Source organism: Melanerpes formicivorus, unplaced genomic scaffold (assembly GCF_026170545.1).
Source record: "Melanerpes formicivorus ecotype bairdi unplaced genomic scaffold, bMelFor1.0.p_v2 SCAF_220, whole genome shotgun sequence".
Lineage (NCBI taxonomy): Eukaryota > Metazoa > Chordata > Aves > Piciformes > Picidae > Melanerpes > Melanerpes formicivorus.
The window spans coordinates 52,142-71,555 of NW_027142572.1; the positions used below are offsets into that span (position 1 = coordinate 52,142).

General features: G+C 52.8%; 1 protein-coding gene across 1 annotated transcript; it reads left to right on the top strand.

Moving 5' to 3' along the window:
• The first annotated feature begins 2,658 nt into the window (after window positions 1-2,658).
• On the top strand, window positions 2,659-18,413 carry SLC22A7 (solute carrier family 22 member 7). Its single transcript, XM_068169753.1, has 10 exons — window positions 2,659-3,129; window positions 6,131-6,234; window positions 9,402-9,556; window positions 11,599-11,767; window positions 13,550-13,667; window positions 14,632-14,741; window positions 15,365-15,579; window positions 16,122-16,230; window positions 17,856-18,062; window positions 18,269-18,413. Exons 1-10 carry the CDS (start codon window positions 2,752-2,754, stop codon window positions 18,330-18,332), a joined length of 1,629 nt encoding a protein of 542 aa, XP_068025854.1. The 5' UTR covers window positions 2,659-2,751; the 3' UTR covers window positions 18,333-18,413.
• The last annotated feature ends 1,001 nt before the right edge of the window (window positions 18,414-19,414 follow it).

The following is a 19,414-nucleotide window of genomic DNA, read 5'->3' on the forward strand; positions in this document are numbered from 1 at the left end:
GCACTTTTTGCAAGAGGCTGTTGAGGAGAGTTTCTGTTCATGGCTGCTAGAAGACCAGCAGTGAAGAAAACCAATTTGTCCTTGAGTCCAACTCCAGCTTAAACTGTAACTCTGGAGGCACAGCATTGTCAGGTGGCCCTGCTCCACTCCTCTGTGCTTCCTTCAGGCCTGCCCTAGGATGAGCACCCAAATGGTCTGTAGCATAAACCAGGGCAGTGGATTAGTTAAACATGAGCCACCAGGAATGCTGCTGAAAGATCTCCTAAGGTCACAGCACGGCGTCCTTTGCCTCGTCAGCCTGAGCCCACGGTGGTAGCCTTCTCAGCGGGCTTTGTACCCTTGAGCATTGGGTATCTGGGTGACACTCACTCTGGGCATTCATCCACAGCAGGAGGCCCTACCAAAAGCTTTCCCAGACCTCCCCAGCTCTGCTTTGCTGCTCTGCAGCCCTTGCTCGATACCTCTCTCCCGCAGGGACTGAGGCAGGCCATCCCCAGCCAAGGCAATGCAGACATGCAGCTCTTGGTGGCATGTGCACTTCATCTGTGCCCAGCCTCTTCCAGTGCCTGCACCCCAACACCAAATGTCACCACTCTCTAGCTGGATGGCCACAGAAGAGCTGCTTTAAAGCACAACATGCCCCAGAAGGACAGCTTGGAGAAAGGAGGTGGGGGTCAGACTCTTCTCCCTCATATCAGGAGATAGAAGGAGAGGAAATGGCCTGAAATTGTCCTGGGGGGGTTAGGTTGCATATGAGGAACAATTTCTTTCCTGCAAGAGTGTTCAGGCATTGGCACAGGCTGCCCAGGGAGGTGGTGGAGTCCCTGTCCCTGGAGGTGTTCAAGGAACCTGTGGCCATGGCACTCTGGGAGCCTACTCTCTCTCCTGCCCTGTTTGCATCCATCCCCAAACTCATCTCTCCTCCCTTCTGGGCACCCTCTCCACACTCCCAGCCTCCAGATCATGACTTGACACAAGCCATACTCAAAACCTCTCAGCTGATGGAACCACATGTGTCAGGTTACACCCATCCTTGGAGGGGCTGAAAAGAACCCAGCCCCCAGGTGGGCAAAGAAACCTGACCCAGGTGGGCAGAGAGGTCTATCCCACTCCCCCTTCCTGGCCAGCAAGGCCTATTTAAGGGGAGCCATCTGTTTGGTTCTTTGTCTTGCCTGCTCGACAGCCACCTCTGCTGCCTCTGCTCCTGCAGTTGCCAGGGGGCAGGGCTGCCTCCCTGCTGCATCCACACTCCTAAGGACTTCATCCTCAGAGGATCCAGGATGACATCAAGGGAATCCTCTGCCAGCTGGGCCTGGGTTTGTATATTTGTCTATTCCTCCTTTTCCTTCTCCCTTTGCCACTTTCCCTGTTGCTCAGGTGCCATATCTGTGTTGTTAAACTTACCTTTCTTTGCTTCCAAACTGATTCCAAACACTTTATCCTGTGATTTTACCTCTCCTCTCTCCTGCCTAATTTGCTTTTACCCTGTGAGGAGAAAAGGGAGAGGGGAGGCCACCTCAGTCTGTTCTATTTGGGCTTTGGGAAAAGCTTAAACTGCAATACCACAGCAAGGAGACTTTGGTGCCCCTGAGCAGCCCCACAGAGTGAGCCAACCCCCACTCTTCTGGGGGGTGGAGGGGTGGGGGTGCTGTTTCATGTGCCACTGGGCTGTCTGGTGCTCAGCTCCTACTAGACAGAGTTTGTTGCATCACCTGAGACTGCATATTAACACCCCCCACCCCCCCTAAACCAACAGTGCTTTCACAGCAGCCTTTCCATAGCCTCCTTTCCCAACAGGGATCTCCCTCTCAAAAACTACCACAGGTAGCTGTGCAGGGAGGTGGTGGAGTGACCATCCCTGGAGGTGTTCAGTGAATGTCTGAATGTGGCATTTTGGGACATGATTCAATGGCCATGGTGGTCTTAGGCTGATGATTCAAGAGAGACAGGGACCTGCTGGAGGGAATCCAACAGAGGGCCATGAGGATGGTTAGGGGGCTTGAGCATCTCCCCTGTGAAGAGAGACTGAGAGCCCTGGGGCTGTTTAGTCTGGAGAAGAGAAGGCTGAGAGGGGATCTGATCAATGCCTATCAATATCTGGGGGGTGGGTGTCAGGTGGAGGGGGCCAAGCTCTTTTTGGTGGTGTGCAGACAAGGAACAATGGAGACAAACTTGAACACAGAAGGTTTCAGCTCAACATGAGGAGAAACTTCTTTACAGTGAGGGTGCCAGAGCCCTGGAGCAGGCTGCCCAGAGAGGTTGTGGAGTCTCCTTCTCTGGATCCTTTCAAACCCCACCTGGATGCATTCCTGTGCAGACTCCCCTGGGTGACCCTGCTCTGGCAGGGGGGTTGGACTGAGTGATCTCTGGAGGTCCCTTCCAGCCTCTCATGTCTTGTGATGCTGTGATCCTGTGGTTGGCCTGGATGCTCTTGCAGGTCTTTGCCAAGTGACCCAGTTCTCTGAGCCTATGCACGGGAGGAAGGGACTCTCCAAGAGCAGGCAGCTTGTGCTGGGTCCCCGTGAAGCGGGTGCGCTGTGTGCACGCAGGACAATGTCTTTGGCTCTGCCCCAAGTGAAGGGTTTCAGTGTGACTTCTGGCAACCTTTCAGTGAGGTCCCAAAGTCCAACAAAGCAGCTGTATGAAAAGCCATGGGAAGCTGAGCTCTTAAGGACAGAGGCTGCTTCTGGAGCTCATGGTGCTGCTCCTTTGCACGTAGCTTGCTCCGAATGAGCAAACTCCACAGACAAGATGAAATTCGAAGATCTCTTGCTGGAAGTTGGTGGCTTTGGCAGATTCCAGGCCTTGATCCTGTTTAGCCTCTGCCTCCTGAGAATCAACCTCCCCATGCATTTCCTGCTGCACAACTTTCTGGCTGCTACCCCCTCCCACCGCTGTGCCATTCCGCACCGGGAGGCCTTTGTGAACCTCACGGCGGAGGAAGTTCTGCTCGTCAGCATCCCCCGGGAGCCTGATGGCACTTTCAGGTCCTGTGAGATGTTCTCACAGCCTCAGTTTCACCTGCTGCTCAATTCCTCCCTGCAGCCAGAAAACAGCTCCAGCACCCAGCAGTGCCAGCACGGATGGGTCTACGACCGCTCGCAGTTCACCTCCACCATCTCCACCCAGGTAACGCCTGGCCTGTGAGCTAGCCAAGGATGGACTTAGCTCAGTGCCTTGAGGAGCAGGCAGGAAGGTGTTCACTTGGGTGCACAGAATCAGAAGGGAAGGGGAACCTTCACCTTTTAGCCAGTGTTTAGAGAAGGTTTCCTCAGATGGGGAAGCTCCCTGCAGCTCATAGAAGCCAACACTTAGTAACGTTATTGCGAGCACCGCGCTCAGCTTGGTGGTTAGAAGCCAGCATCTTAATGTCTCCAGGTGACTGAGAGGTGAGGAAGGGTTGGGGGAAGACACATGCAGAGGATTTTCTCTGCTTGGGCCACGTGGCATCCACACTGGATTACACTCCAGTAGAAATTCACAGGAGCCCATGACTGACTTCTTGATCCTCCAGACTTTGTAACTCCTGTTCCCTTGGCCACCAGCTTCCTCCTCATCAAAGGACCACAGAATATTAGGGGTTGGAAGGGACCTCAAGAGATCACCCAGTCCAAGTCCCCTGCCAGAGCAGGAGCACCTAGAGCAGATCTCACAGGCATGCATCCAGGCAGGGTTTGAACTTCTCCAGAGAGGGAGGCTCCACAGCCCCCCTGGGCAGCCTGTGCCAGGGCTCTGTCACCCTCACAGGGAAAAAATTCTTCCTCCTGTTTCCATGGAACTTTCTATGCCTCAGCTTCCACCCACTGCCCCTTGTCCTGTCACTGGGCATCACCCAGCAGAGCCTGGCTCCAGCCTCTGGGCATTCTCCCTTTCCATGTTTATAAACAGCAATGAGGTCACCTCTCAGTCTCCTCCTCTCCAAGCTAAAGAGCCTCAGCTCCCTCAGGCTCTCCTCATAAGGAAGATGTTCCACTCCCTTCATCATTTTTGTGGCCCAGTGCTGGACTCTTTCAAGCAGTTCTCTGAGGCCCTTCTTGAACTGAGGAGGTGATCTCCCCAAGATCATGCTGCCTCTCTTCTCTGGTAGCCTCAGTGTCTCTTGCTGCCAAGGCAGATGTGCTCTCCTGCTGCAGGGCAGTGTGCTGGCCAGTCACAACCTTCAGCCTGCCCGAGGTCCCTGCCCAGCAAACATTAACCACCCACCTTCTGAAACACTCCTAGGGCTAAAAGTGATACCTCTGGTGTTAATGCTTTACCTTCCTGGGACAGCAAGCCAAGTCACAGGAGGTCCTAGGGGAGAAAGGGGCATGGCTGAGGGAGCTGGGGTTGCTTAGCCTGGAGAAGAGGAGGCTCAGGGGAGACCTCATTGCTCTCTACAACCACCTGAAGGGAGGCTGTAGCCAGGAAGGGGTTGGTCTCTTCTCTCAAGCAACCAGCACCAGAACAAGAGGACACAGTCTCAAGCTGCACCAGGGGAAGTTCAGGCTGGAGGTGAGGAGAAAGTTCTTCACAGAGAGAGTTGTTAGCCATTGGAATGTGCTGCCTAGGGAGGTGGTGGAGTCCCCATCCCTGGAGGGGTTCAAGAGGGGACTGGATGTGGCACTTGGTGCCATGGTCTAGTCATGAGGTCTGTGGTGACAGGTTGGACTTGATGATCTTTGAGGTCTCTTCCAAGCTTGGTGACTCTGTGATTCTGTGAAAATAGAGTCACAGTCATACAATTGTTTTGTTTGGAAAAGACCTCTGTGAGTCCAACCATCCACCCAACACCACCATGGCCATTAAACCCTGTCCCAGAGTGCCATGGCCACACATTTCTTGAACACCTCCAGGGATGGTGACTCCACCACCTCCCTGGGCAGCCTGTTCCAATGCCTGACCACTCTTGCAGCAAAGAAATTCTTCCTCATATCCAACCTAACCCTCCCCTGGCACAATTCCAGGCCATTCCCTCTTGTTCTATCACCTGATACTAGGGAGGAGCGACCAACCCCCCTGTTCCTTTCTCCAACCTCCTTTCAGGTAGCTGTAGAGAGAAATGAGATCTCCTCTTAGCCTTCTATTTTCCAGACCAAACCACCCCAGTTCCCTCAGCTGCTCCTCAGGACACTTGGTAGTGCTGGCTGTGTCCATGAGAGCAGGGCCAAGTCTTAATCTAGAGCCGATGCCTCCTCCCCACCACCCTGCCAGCCCTGTTTCTGGCAGGCACAAATGTGAGTCCCAGAGGTGCACCAGGGTTGTAGCCAATTTCTGCAGTGTTTCAGGGAGAAAGGCACCTTTAAGGAACAAGGCAGGGGAGGTGCTCCCCACACCAGATGCTGAGCATGGAGCCTCCTGACGCTCCACCCACGCTGCGGTGGACTCGGGACACGTCCCAGGGGCCAGGGCTCACTCAGGGCTTTTTTGCTGTTGCAGCAAGAAAGGTTGTTCAAGGTCTGCTTGGCCTTCTCATAGAAGCTGTGAGGCTGGGTTGATGATTGAATCATAGAATTGTTTTGGTTGGAAGAGACCTTAAAGATCATTGAGTCCAGCCTTCAACCCACGGCCATCAAACTGTGTCCCCAGGTGCCGTGGCCACACGATTCTCGAGCACCTCCAGGGATGGTGACTCCACCACCTCCCTTCCCTGGGCAGCCTGTTCCAGTGCCTGGCCACCCTTGCAGCAAAGAAATTCTTCCTAATCTCCAACTTAAACTTTCCCTGGCACAATTTCAGGCCACCTCCTCTCTTTCTGTCACCTGGTACCAAGGAGGAAAGACCACACTCGCTCCACCTTCCTTACAGGTGCACCCAAGCAGGTTGAGAGCAGCTATGACAGAGGTCAGGGAAGGAGAAAGGGGAATTCTCTGTGATAAATCACAGCCAGCAAAGCTTTCTGGTGCCAAACAGGTGTCCAGAAAGAGGCTGTCACAGCTAGGGATGGATAACTGGGAGGTCTCTGAGCTTTGTGAGATGCAGCTTCCTGTTTTTCAGCACTGTCCTGTGCGCAGTGCTGGATTCCACCCCCACAGTCAGATTTGTCTAATATCCAGGGCAGGACACAATGGCTGGCCAGCAGAGGGGAGGGATGTGAAAAGGCAGCAGAGACTGAAGGGAGCAGTGAGTGTCACTTCTTGGCCTTGTGTTTCAGTGGGACCTGGTGTGTGAGCAGCGTGGATTGAACCAGGCAACCGCAACCTTCTTCTTCGTTGGCGTTACGCTGGGGGCTGTGATATTCGGATACCTCTCAGACAGGTTTGACTCCTCCCAGGCTGTTCCTCCAGGGCTTGGGTTTCATGAGGACAGCTTCACAAAACCTGTGACCTGCAGAAGGCAGGCAGGAAGGAGAAAGCAGATTTGTAAAGGGAGAGGTCAGCTGCTCACATGAAAACTGAAGTCATAGAATCACAGAATCAGCCAGGCTGGGAAAGACCTCAGAGCTCATCAAGTCCAACCTGTGACCTAATACCTAACACCTCCTGATCAACTAAACCAAGTGCCTCATCCAATCCCCTCCTGAACACCTCCAGGGATGGGGACTCCACCACCTCCCTGGGCAGCACATCCCAATGGCCAATCTCTCTTTCTGGGAAGAACTTTCTCCTCACCTCCAGCCTGAACCTCCCCTGGTGCAGCTTGCGACTGTGTCCTCTTGTTCTGGTGCTGCTTGCCTGGGAGAAGAGACCAACCCCCTCCTGGCTACAACCTCCTTTCAGGTAGTTGTAGAGAGCAGTGAGGTCTCCCCTGAGCCTCCTCTTCTCCAGGCTAAGCAACCCCAGCTCCCTCAGCCTCTCCTCACAGGGCTGTGCTTCAGACCTCTCCCCAGCCTTGTTGCCCTTCTCCAGACACATCCAAGTCTCTCAATGTCCTTCTTAAACTGAGGAGCCCAGAACTGGACACAGGACTCAAGGTGTGGCCCTGCTGAGTACAGGAGCAGAATGACTTCCCTGCTCCTCCTCCTCCTCCTAGAAAGCACTGCAGGGGCTAAATGCTCCATGGATGAGAAACTCAGCCACCCACCAGAGAAGCAGCTCTGGCCTTGGATTAGGAGTAAGATGCACTGCAGCAATGAGCACAGTTAGCACTGCTGCTGCAGCAGGGAAAGCTGAAAGAGAGCTCCACTGCCTGTGAGATTGACTTCAGAAAAGACAAATGTCCCACAATAAGTAAGTAAAGAAAGGAAGGGAGCCAGCTGGCTAAAGCAGAACCAAAAGAAGAGGGTAAAAGAGTAGTTAATTCCTTGCAGGTTATATGGAAGCTGGTTAAGGACACCTCAGTGAGGGCTTCAGAGTAAATGCATGCACTAGGTGCAGGGGGGAAGTCTTCAGAAAGAAGACTTCTCATCACCCTCTGCAGCTCCCTGAAAGGAGGCTGCAGCCAGGTGGAGGTTGGCCTCACATGCAGCAAGTGGCAGGACAAGAGGAAATCAGCCTCAAGTTGTGCCAAGGGAGGTTCAGGTTGGATATGAGGAACAATTCCTTCCCAGAAAGGGCTCTCAGGCACTGGAGCAGGCTGCCCAGGGAGGTGGAGGAGTCCCCATCCCTGGAGGCAGTTAAAAGCTGTGTGGCTGTGGTGCTTCAGGATGCATTCTGCAGACTAAGATGGCTTTTGTCATTCATTGCCAGGCTTGTTCAGCTTGCTCCCCTCATTGGAATTTCTCCCTTTAATCTTTCAGGGGCTGTGCTTTCCTACCCCCTCCCTTTGCAGACAATCTCAACAGCATTCTTTCCAGCAGCCTGCAGTTCAACCCTGCCAGCTTGCTTCTGCTTTCCTTAGCAGGTGGCCTGTGTTTGCTGAAAGATTCTAGCAATGGCTCCATGAATAGCTGGCTGGCACCCTGCAGGGAATGTGATAGGCTTATATCCTTCTTACTGCATTTGCAAGGAAAACATTAATGGGGGGAAAGACAATCTCATTTGTTAGGCAGTTCCCCTGAATAAGAGCTATTAGTGTGCCCAGCAGGCCAAGAAGGCAAACAGCATCCTGGCCTGCATCAGGGATAGTGTGCCACCAGCAGGACCACAAAAGGGATAGTCCCCCTGGGCTCAGCACTGGTGAGGACTGGGCTCTGTTATGGGACCCCCAGCTCAAGAAAGACACTGAGGTGCTGGAGAGAGCCCAGAGGCAGGCAAAGAAGGTGGTGAAGGGTCTGGAGAGCAGGCCTGGTGAGGAGCATCTGGAGGAGCTGGGGTTTAGTCTGGAAAAGAGGACCCTAGGGGGAGACTTCATTGCTCTCCACAGCTCCCTGAGAGGAGGTTGTGGCCAGGTGGATGTTGGTCTCTGCTTCCTAGTAACAAGCCACAGAATGAGAGAAAATAGCCTTGAGTTGTACTGGGGGAGTGAGAGTTTGGGTAGCAGAAGAGACTTCTTGACTGAAAGAGGCCTCAAACACCGAACTAGGCTGCCCAGGGAGTGGCTGAGACCCCATCCCAGGAGGTGTTGAAAAGATACAGAAATGTGATTGAGCCCTGGGAGGAGGAAATGCTGAGCCAGACCCACAGGGACAGACATGAGAGGGATTGAGGTGTCAGCAGCATGGGATTTCAGGCTGGCACCACTGCTTTTGATAATGATGGTGAGTACATTGTTCTGATTGGTGATGCTCTCTCCATTGGAGAGCCCTGTGCCCAATTCTGTACCCTAGAATCATAGAATGGTTTGGATTGGACCTTAAAGATCATCTAGTTCCTACCCCTCTCCCATGGGCACCAACACCTTCCACTAGCCCTGGTTGCTCAAGACCTCCAGAGCTGTCTCCTCCTCTGGGGAGCACACTGGTTAGGTTAGGCTACACCTGGAGTCCTGTGTCCAGGTCTGGGCTCCTCAATTCAAGGAAGATGTTGAGCTGCTCAAACCTGTCCAGAGAAGGGCAACAAAGCTGGGGAGGGGTCTGGAGCACAGCCCTGTGAGGAGAGGCTGAGGGAGCTGGGGTTGCTTAGCCTGCAGAAGAGGAGGCTTGGGGGAGACCTTGATGTCTACAACTACCTGAAGGGAGGTTGTAGCCAGGTGGGGCTTGGGCTCTTCTCCCAGGCAGCCAGCACCAGAACAAGAGGACACAGTCTCAGGCTGTGTAGGGGGAGGTTTAGGCTTGATCTTAGAAAGAAGTTCTTCCCAGCAAGAGAGATTGGCCACTGGAATGTGCTGCCCAGGGAGGTGGTGGAGTCACCATCACGGGAGGTGTTTGGGAAGAGCCTGGCTGAGGCACTCAGTGCCATGGTCTGGTTGGTTAGTTAGGGCTGGTTGATCAGTTGGACTTGATGATCTTGGAGTTCTCTTCCAAGCTGGTGGGTTCTGTGCCTGGCCCTCTTTGCAGAGCAGGCACTCTTTCCCTCTTCCTTCTGGAGCCTTTGCCTTGCCCCCTCTCAAGCCCTGCTCCTGAGCCAGGTTTGCAGCTGCCGTAACCCAGCCTGTGCTCGCGGCAGGTTCGGACGCAAGACCATGCTGCTGCTCTCCCTCCTCTGCTCTGTGGTGTTCGGGATGCTGAGCGCTGCCTCCGTCTCCTACGTCATGCTGGCCGTCACACGGACCCTCACGGGGGTGGCCCTGAGTGGGGTCTCCATCATTGTCTTGCCTCTGGGTAAGTCCATGGGGATTTGTGGGTGCCCACTTGTACTTTCAGGCTGGTGTGGTGGGTTGAAATTACACACACACACACCCCCCAACATAAAACTGCCAGCCCGGCCCTGTCGGAAAGCACTCACGGAGCTGCACTTCACAAGCAGGACTGCAATCTACAAACATGGAATGCAGGGACAAAATAATAGACAAGATTTACATGTATCTACAATCAACACAAAGCCAGGGGGCTGCCCATAGCTTCCCCCTCTCTCCCCCTCCCAGCAAAGGGAAAAAGAAAGGGGGGGGGGGGGGGGAAAGAGCAGAGTGTAGTTTGTTAGTACAGGGAGGTGGTCGAGGCCCCGTCCCTGGGGGTGTTTAAGCCCAGGCTGGATGAGGCTCTGGCCAGCCTGATCTAGTGTGGGGTGTCCCTGCCCATGGCAGGGGGGTTGGAACTAGATGATCCTTGTGGTCCCTTCCAACCCTGAATGAAACTATGAAACTACTTAGCCACAACAAGAGCACAGATGTGGTGGGATGAAATTCCACACACACACACACATCAACTTTGCCTGACCAGCTCAATATGAAGCAAATGGAAGCTGCATTTACAAGCAAAACTGCACTCTGCACTGGAATGCAGTGAACATGTACAAAATGTACAACAGAATAGAATTAACCAGGCTGGAAGAGAACTTTGAGATCATTGAGTCCAACCTATCACCCAGCACCATCTGATCAACTGAACCATGGCACCAAGCACCCCATCCAGGCTCTTCCTCCAGGGACGGTGACTCCACCACCTCCCTGGGCAGCACATTCCAATGGCCAACAACTCTCTCTGAGGAAGAACTTTCTCCTCACCTCCAGCTTAAACTTCCCCTGGCACAGCTTGAGACTGTGTCCTCTTGTTCTCTCTCCTGAGTGAAGCAAGCAGAGAAGAGATCAGAAAGAGAATTATTTTGGTACAGCCAATCTTATACCAGAAGCAACCAGCTGGTGGAGCAAAGAAGCCCCAAGGAGTTAGTTTATCCAACTGTGTGAGGTCTCAGACCATCATTTAGACCTTCTCATTGTTTTTCCTTCTGCCTCCAAGGGTGATTTATTTACATCCTCCCACACTCTGCTCATAGACCTGTGGAAAACCTTGGAGGCATCAGCCTAAAGCTGCCACACTGGGGCACCTCTGGCAGGCAGCAGGCAGCAGGGGGACTTGTCTAGCAGGCAGGGCAGAGCTGGTAGCAGCAGGAGTTTGGAAACTGATGTGCAAGCAACTTCACTCCAGGCAGCCAAAAGAGCATCCCTCTTGGGAAGCAGCTCCAAGAACTACTATTTTTTCCTGTTAGCTTAATTAATGCTTTAGCAGTGTCAAATGGAATCAAATTAAGACAGCCACTTAGCAGTAGTTCTGTTGTGACACTCATGCTTGCAGTTCATGCTCTTGCTTGCAGTTCATGCCACCTGATTCTAGTTCAGTGTGAGATACCAGGCTGGTCCAAACCCAGGAATTTCTCCCTTTTGGGAAGCAGCTCCAGGAGCTACAATTTTCCTGTTAGCTTAATTAATGCTTTAACAGTGTTAAATGGAATCAAATTAAGGCAGACACTTAGCAGTAGTTCTGTTGTGGCACTCATGCTTGCAGTTCATGCCACCTGATTCTTGTTCAGTGTGAGATACCAGGCTGGTCCAAACCCAGGAATTTCTCCCTCTTGGGAAGCAGCTCCAAGAGCTGCAATTTTCCTTTAGCTTAATTAATGCTTTAAAAGTATTAAATGGAATCAAATTAAGACAGCCACTTAGTAATAGTTGGCTTGCCCATGTCTCTGGGATGGGAAGGGGGTCCAAAAGGAAGCATCCCCCAAGATGTGTCACTCTATGTCCACTGTGCTTCTTTCAAGGCTTTATTTTAGTTGCCTACAGCCAAATGTTGGCCAAAGAGTGGAACTGTGCTGGAGGAGGTGCCCAGGGGTTTCTACTTCACTTTTGCCCTTGTTAAAAATCCCTGCAGACCCCTTCATGTAGGAGTCCTCTGTCTCCCAGCTGAATGATCCCTCCCTCTCGCAGGGATGGAGTGGGTGGACATAGAGCACCGGACCTTCATCGGGATCCTGATCAGCGTCTTCTGGAGCGTCGGGAACATGCTGCTGGCCATGGTAGCCTTCTTGGTGAGGCAATGGCACTGGCTGCTAGTAGCTGTCACAGGACCTTGTCTTCTGAGCATTGTCTGCCTGTGGTGAGTGCAGCACCCTGCAGCCAGCCAGCTGGTGGGGATGGGAGCAGGTTGTGGTTCATCTCTCCTGCTCTGTGAGCGTGGCAAGCGTTGCAATGCTGATGATAGGATAGCCTCTGCCCCGGTGAGGCTGCATCTGGGGTGTTGTGTGCAGTTCTGGGCCCCTCAGTCCAAGAAGGACCTCAGGGAACTGCTTCAGAGAGCCATAAAAATGATGAAGGGAGTGGAACATCTTCCTTATGAGGAGAGACTGAGGGAGCTGAGGCTCTTTACCTTGGAGAGGAGGAGACTGAGAGGTGACCTCATTCCTGTTGATAAACATGTAAAGGGAGAGTGCCCAGAGGATGGAGCCAGGCTCTGCTTGGTGGCTGTGAGCAACCTGCTGTAGTGTGAGGTGTCTCTGCCCATGGCAGGGGGGTTGGAACTGGGTGATCCTTGAGGTCCCTTCCAGCCCTGACAACTAGGAAGAGCATTTTCAGAGGAAGAGTGGTCAGACATTGGCACAGGCTGCCCAGGAAGGTGCTTGAGTGGATGTGTTTGAAGCTCACTTAGATGTGGTGCTTGGGGATATGGTTTAGGGGTGAACTTGGCAGAGTAGGGGCAATGGCTGCACTTGATGATCCCAGGGGTCCTCCCCAAGCTGATGGATTCTATGAGAAGCCTGTGTGGAGGAGCTGAAAACTGTCAGATGCAGAAGAGCAGTTCTGCAAGTGTTTTTTGCTCTACACATACTTTTCACCTACTGCTTGAGCAGTGACAGCAGTTGTTCATTAGGTCTTTTGGTAACCTGCTTCAGGGCATATTAATCATCAACAGCTTGCAGGGAACTGGCCTTGAACCGTTCCCATGAGAGATTCTGACAACCCTGTGACCTCAGCAGACCTCACAGCCACATGCTTCTCCAAGGTCCCTTGGCTTCCCACTGCCTGCACAGGATGCCCAGCAGAAAGCCTCCATGAGAAAGGCAGGTTCTGCTCTCCACTTCTGCCAGGGGACAGGTTCGAGCAGGATAAGGCAGGGTGTTAGCTGCTGCCCTAGGATGCAGCCACTGTGGGGTGTTTCAAACAGCTTCTGGAGCCCGACTGCTATGCTAACCCACAGAACACCAGGTGCCCTCCGGGCCGGATGGGCTGCACTGCCACCTGCAGCCACGGAGGGGTGAATTGCAAGCACACACAAGAGCAGGGAGAAGTCCAAGGAGAGGCAGTTCAAGATGCTGGTTTATGACAAGTGCTAATTTGCTTCTGCAGCAGTACAGCATCACCTGGCACTCAGTGACTGGCACAGACACTTGACTGGGGGCTGCAGCCACAACGACCCAGCCCCCTGATGGTGGTCTTGAGTAAGATTAGCAATGAACAAACTAAGTACAGAGCTTACTACATTCCTTCTGCACAGTAAGTTTTTACATCCTATGATTTCAAAGTTTAGAGTACCTCTCCCCCCCAAAGAAAACCATGAAACTGTAAGCATAAACTCCCTGGAACTGATTTGAATTGGCAAGAGTTTGCAACTTTAACCAGGTCAGAAAATTCAAGGCTCTGATCAAAGACCACCTGATGACATTGTTGACTAGGCAGACTTCAAACAGCAGCCTGTGCTCCTTCAAGGGTAGAACAGCTTGTACCTGTACCAAGGGGGTCCCATCACTCTTCTGCTCATGAGCCACAGCTGCTCTTCTTCCCTGAAGTTGGAATTTCCTGGAGGGTCTGTGGCCAGAGCCATGCCTGTGGGGTGGAAAACAGGGGATGCCAACAGGAACATTGTCTTCTCTCCTCACTCCAGGTGGGTCCCAGAGTCTGCCCGCTGGCTCATAGCCAATGGCAAAGTGAAACAAGCTCACAGGCACCTGCTTAGGTGTGCAAGAATGAATGGAAGGAAAGACTTCACTGTCTCACCAGAGGTGAGAGACTCAAGATCCAGACCCATGTTCCCCCTCTCCGATGTTTCTCTTTGCTTTGCTTCTGTTTGATAGCTGAAGCGATGCTCAGCCTGCAGGGTGGTCGGTGAGGCCCACAGGGTGCCCTGCTCTACTTTACCCTAGAAAGCAGCTACATTCACCCCTAAAGGTGAAGCAGCAGCTCAGCTTCCACGGGGCCAGAAACCCTCTTCACTTGGTAGAGTCTTTCCACCATTGCTGTGACCAGAAGCCTCAATGCACTGGACTGAAGATGCAGCAAGAGGGAAACACAGCCGGCTGAAAATGAGGCAGAGGCACTGCTCAGCTGGTGCTGGACTGTGTCCCTCAGCAACACAACTCTGCACCCTCCAAACACCTCCAGTGATGGGGATTCAACCACCTGCCTGGGGAGCCTGTGCCAGCCTGAGAGCCCTTTCAGTGAAGAAGTTTCTTCTGATATCCAACCTAAGCCTCCCCTGGTCCCAAGACATGTTTCTGATACTGTATGCCCAGAGAATCATTCTGCAATGGAAATGTGTGAGAAAAAAGCAAGCTGGAGCTGGGAAGGGCACAGGGCCCATCCTGTGTAGGTTTTCAGGTCTGGGTCCTAAATGGAATTGTCAGGGTTGGAAGGGACCTCAAGGATCAGCCAGTTCCAACCCCCCTGCTATGGGCAGGGACACCTCACACTACAGCAGGTTGCTTGCAGCCACCTCCAGCCTGGCTGCAAACACCTCCAGGGATGAGGCTTCCACCACCTCCCTGGGCAACCTGTGCCAGGCTCTCACCACCCTCATGGGGAAGAGCTTCTTCCTCACATCCAATCTGGATCTCCCCATTTCTAGCTTTGCTCCATTCCCCCCAGTCCTATCCCTCCCTGACACCCTCACAAGTCCCTCCCCAGCTTTCCTGTAGCCCCCTTCAGATACTGGAAGGTCACCATTTCCTTTCTTTCCACCTCTCTCAGGCCCTCAGACAGATGGCAATAGACACAAACCCAGGGAAGAGCTACTCCTACATCAGCCTGTTCAGGACACCAGTGCTACGGAAGATCTCCCTGTGCTCCGGGGCCGTGTGGTAAGCCGTGTTGTCAGCCTGGCAGTTTCAGGCTGTGCCTAGGAGAAGTTTCCACAGATCTTGAACAGAAAGTAGTAGAAAGGAAATGAAATGCCCCTGGATGTGAAAAAAGGAAAATAATGATAAGGTCTCAATAATTCCCTTGGTCTGAAAACCAACATAAAAGTAGTTTGTAAACTCTCTCTCTCTCTCTCTCCTCATTTTGGCTTCCTTGGCTCTGGCTTTGCTGACCTGGGCTGTGTTCTTGTTGTGGCTAAGTACTCACAAGCCACTCTCTCTGCTCTCTGTTTTTCCCCTCCTCTTTCTTTTTCCCTTGCCTGGGGAAGAGCAGGAGAAGCTGTTGGTGGTCCCCTGGTTTTGTGCAGGGGGCGTTCTCCAGCTGGTTATAGACTGTAAGCACCTGTAGATCTTGTGTGCTTTGTGCATATCCACTGCATTCCGGGGTTTGGATTGTAGTTTGGCTTGTGAACACAGCTTCATTTGCTTTCCAACTGAGCTGGTCTGGCAATTCTATGTTGGGGGGTGGGAGGGGAATTTTCAACCCAGCCCAACAGGGGATTTGGGCTGCAGCTCCTCAGATGCATCTCCCTGATGCCCATCTCCACCTCCACCACTCCTTGCAGGTTTGGTGTCGCCTTCTCTTACTACGGCATGAGCCTGAAACTAACTGGCTTTGGGCTCAACATGTACCTCTCCCAGCTTGTTTTTGGCATCATTGAGATCCCAGCCAAGATGATCATGTACGTGCTGGTGAATCGAGTGGGACGACGACAGAGTCAGGCCTGGACCCTCATCCTGACCGGAGCGTGCATAGGAGCCAACATCCTCATCCCTAAGCGTGAGATGCTCTTCACAGAATGACTTAGGTTGGAAGAGGCCTTAGAGATCCTGATGGTGCAGGTCCAGAGGAGGGCCACAGAGATGATCAGGGGGGTTGGAGCACCTCTGCTACAAGGACAGGCTGAGGGAGCTGGGGGTGTTCAGCCTGGAGAAGAGAAGGCTCTGGGGAGACCTAATAGCAGCCTGCCAGGACCTGAAGGAGGCTACAAGAAGGATGGAGAGAGGCTGTTTACAAAGACCTGTAGGGATAGGACAAGGGACAATGGTTTCAAACTAGAGAAGGGCAGATATAGACTGGATATTAGGAACAAGTTCTTTACTATGAGGGTGGTGAGAGCCTGGCACAGGTTGCCCAGGGAGGTGGTGGAAGCCTCCTGCCTGGAGGTGTTTGCAGCCAGGCTGGATGTGGCTGTGAGCAAACCTGCTGTAGTGTGAGGTGTCCCTGCCCATGGCAGGGGGGTTGGAGCTGGCTGATCCTTGAGGTCCCTTCCAGCCCTGACAATTCTCTGATTCTATGATAAATGTCTTCTCTCCTCCTAGCCTTCACCTCCCTGCGCTCTGTAGTAGCCATTATGGGCAAAGGTTTCGCAGAAGCTGCATTCACTACTGTCTACTTGTACACCTCTGAGCTCTACCCCACTGTACTCAGGTAAGAGATGCCACTCACCTGAGTGCTCAGCCAGAGCCTCAGTGGGACCTCACCCTCAGGCCTTGCACATCAGCACTGTCTGTGCTGTTGGCTGGACTGCAGGACTGATGCCTTGCCTCTAGAAGTAGCAGGCCCTAGGAACCACACAAGGAAGGGGCAGAAAGTTGTGCTGTTTTCATGTGGGGTCTGTGTGGTTAGGTTATGCTGGCAGGGAGATGTATCAAAAGGTGAGCACTGTTCTGTGTGGGAAGAGTTTTGAAGTCCAGAGTTTTAGTCTCCTGTGATAACCTGCCAATAATACACCCCAAAACCCAATCAGTTGAAATCACAAGCTGTGTAAGAGACACACACAACCACGTTTGACAATCCTCTGGAGCTGAGGTGATATTAAAACAGAGACTAGATAGCCTCTCAGGAGGGAAAAGGAGAGCTTATTACAAACAACTGGGTGATGGTAACATAAACCCCAGTTAAGCATCAGTGTTGTTTGGGTGATAGGTGGGACTGGTGGAAGGAATTTGCTTCACTGGTTTCCTTCTGACAGTCTGAACAATCCCTCACCATATCATTTGGGCTGGGAAAGATCTTTAAGATCATCAAGTCCAACCATTCTTTAACTCTGCCAAGGCTGGTGCCAAACCATGTCCCTCAGCACCACATCTCTGCCTCTTTGAAACATGACCAGGGATGAGGATTCAACCACCCACCTGGGCAGCCTGTTCTGGTCTTTGAGAGCCTTTCAGGGAGGAAGTTTCTTCTGATACCCAACCTAAACCTCAACCTGCCCTGATGCCCTGCTTCATTCCATGAGTTCTTACCAGGAGATGAGACCAACACCCACCTCACTCCAACCTCCATTCAGGGAATTGTAGAGAGCAAGAAGGTTTCTGCTCAGCCCTGTCCTCTCTGCACTAAACAATCTCAGCTCCCTCAGCCTCTCCTCACCAGACTTGTTCTCTAGACCCTTCAGCAGCTTCTTTGCCCTTCTCTGGACCCACTCCAGCACATCCATGTCTTTCCTGTAGCGGAGGTCCCAAAACAGAACTCAGTCCTCAGAATGGGACCTCACCAGTGCTGATCCCAGGGAGACTATCCTTTTTCTGGTCCTGCTTGTGTCACACTAGCCCTGAACCAGGACAGGATGCTGCTGGCCTTTTTAGCCACCTTTGAACACACCGGCTGATGTTCAGCCAGCTGTTGATCAATGCCCCCAGGTCTTTCTTATAACTGGGCAGCTTTCCAGCCACTCTTAGGTTTGCTCTCAGCAGATCAGAGGGCGTCCTCGGGCCTGGGTAGAAAACACACTCAGGGTTTTAGGCATTTACAGATGAAACAACTTCAGAGCAGATATTTTTGCTGTGGACCTGCAGCTTCTTTCTCATCATGACATAAATCTACTTCTCACAGCAGCTACGTTTGCTCTCTGGGGAATATCATTGTAGGATGATCAGAGGAAAGGAAAAACAGCTCCTAGGGGGGAAAAAAAAAATCAATCTGGCAGTGGAAAAAAAAATTGGGGGGGGTAGAGGGTAAAAGGTCTGAGCTTTCCCCCAAGGGCTCATGTGATGAGGTATCCATCTCTTTCTCGTGGTGGTCTGCACCCCCACGGTGCCCTACTCTTTCAGGCAGAATGGGATGGGGTACACCGCCTTCATGGCACGCCTGGGAGGGTCTTTGGCCCCACTTGTGTTCCTGATGGATGAGGTGTGGAGGTCTCTGCCTGAGGTGACCTACTGCGGCGTGGCAGTGTTCTGCGGCTCCGCGGCGTTCCTGCTGCCCGAGACGCTCAACGCGCGCCTGCCCGAGGGCATCGAGGACGTCGAGAAGGCTCCGTGAGTCAGCTCTGGCCAGCCCTGCAGGGGCAGGCTGCCAAGAGAGGCTGGGGACGTCCCTCTTCGCTGCCTGTAATTCCCCATCTGTGGCGGGGAGCAGCAGAGGAAGGACCAGCCCAGTGGGGTTCGGGGCTGTCAGGCTTCCTGCTCTTCTGGCCAGCAGCACAAACATGTCTTGTTTGTTTGTTTGTTTTCTTTCCTTCCAGAATGAAAGGGTCATCTCAAGTCAGTGCTGCCAAAGGCATGCCCCTGCAGTCCCTGCTGAAGTGAGGGGCTCGGCAGCACAGCCACCAAGCAGGACTGCAAAGCAGCTGTGCTCACGCCTGTCAATAAAAGAGCCTTTGCTATCCACCCAGTCTCTCTCTCCAGGGAAGTATCATAGTATCAGTCAGGGTTGGAAGGGACCACAAGGATCATCTAGTTCCAACCCCCCTGCCATGGGCATGGATCAGTGGGCTGAGGACACTGGAGGAAGGAGGATCATGAAACCAGCTGCAGGGAGCTAATGCACTCTGCAGTGGGGCCAAGAGCAAGGATGCAGAGGTCTAACAGGGTGTGGAAATAAAGGCACCCCAGTCTTTGGTCTTGTTGGACTAGCAGCTGCCTTCAGATCACAGAATGATAGGGGTTGAAAGGGACCTCCAGAGATCAAGTCCAACCCTGCTGCTAATGCAGGTTCATCTAGGGCAGGTTGTACAGGAATGCATCCAGGAGGGTTTGGAATCTCTCCAGAGAAGGAGACTCCACAACCTCTCTGGGCAGCCTGCTCCAGTGCTCTGGCACCCCCACAGGAAAGAAGTTTTTCTTTGTTGGCAGAGCCTTCCAGAATAGAATAAACCAGGTTGGGAGAGACCTTTGAGATCAAGTCCAACCTATCACCCAACACCATCTAATCAACTAACCCATGGCACCAAGCACCCCATCCAGTCTCTTCCTGAACACCTCCAGTGATGGTGACTGCACCACCTCCCCAGGCAGCCCCTTCCAATGGCAAATCACTCTGTCTGTGTAGAACTTCTTCCTAACCTCCAGCCTAAACCTCCCCTGGCACAGCTTGAAGCCTATGGATGTGGCACCTTGGGTGTCTGGTCTAGCAGCTGTGGAAGTGCTGGGTAGGAGTTTGGACTTCATGATCTGAGAGGTCTGTTCCAACTTTAATGATTCTGTGATTCTGTGGCTCAGAGTTGTGGTGAGGATGGTGTTGGCCTCTCCTCTCCCATATAACTTAGGACAAAAGGTGAGGGCTTCAAGCTATGCCAGGAGAGGTTTAGATTGGAGATTAGGAAGAGTTTTCTTTACCAAGTGGTCAGGCTTTGGAACAGGCTGCCCAGGGAGATGGAGGAGTCACCGTC

Coding starts and splice junctions, on each gene's coding strand:
- SLC22A7 (XM_068169753.1), top strand. CDS start 2,752: ATGAAATTCGAAGATCTCTTGCTGGAAGTTGGTGGCTTTGGCAGATTC. Junction 11,768..13,549: donor CTGAGCATTGTCTGCCTGTG/GTGAGTGCAGCA, acceptor TCCTCACTCCAG/GTGGGTCCCAGAGTCTGCCC. Junction 18,063..18,268: donor GAGGACGTCGAGAAGGCTCC/GTGAGTCAGCTC, acceptor CTTTCCTTCCAG/AATGAAAGGGTCATCTCAAG.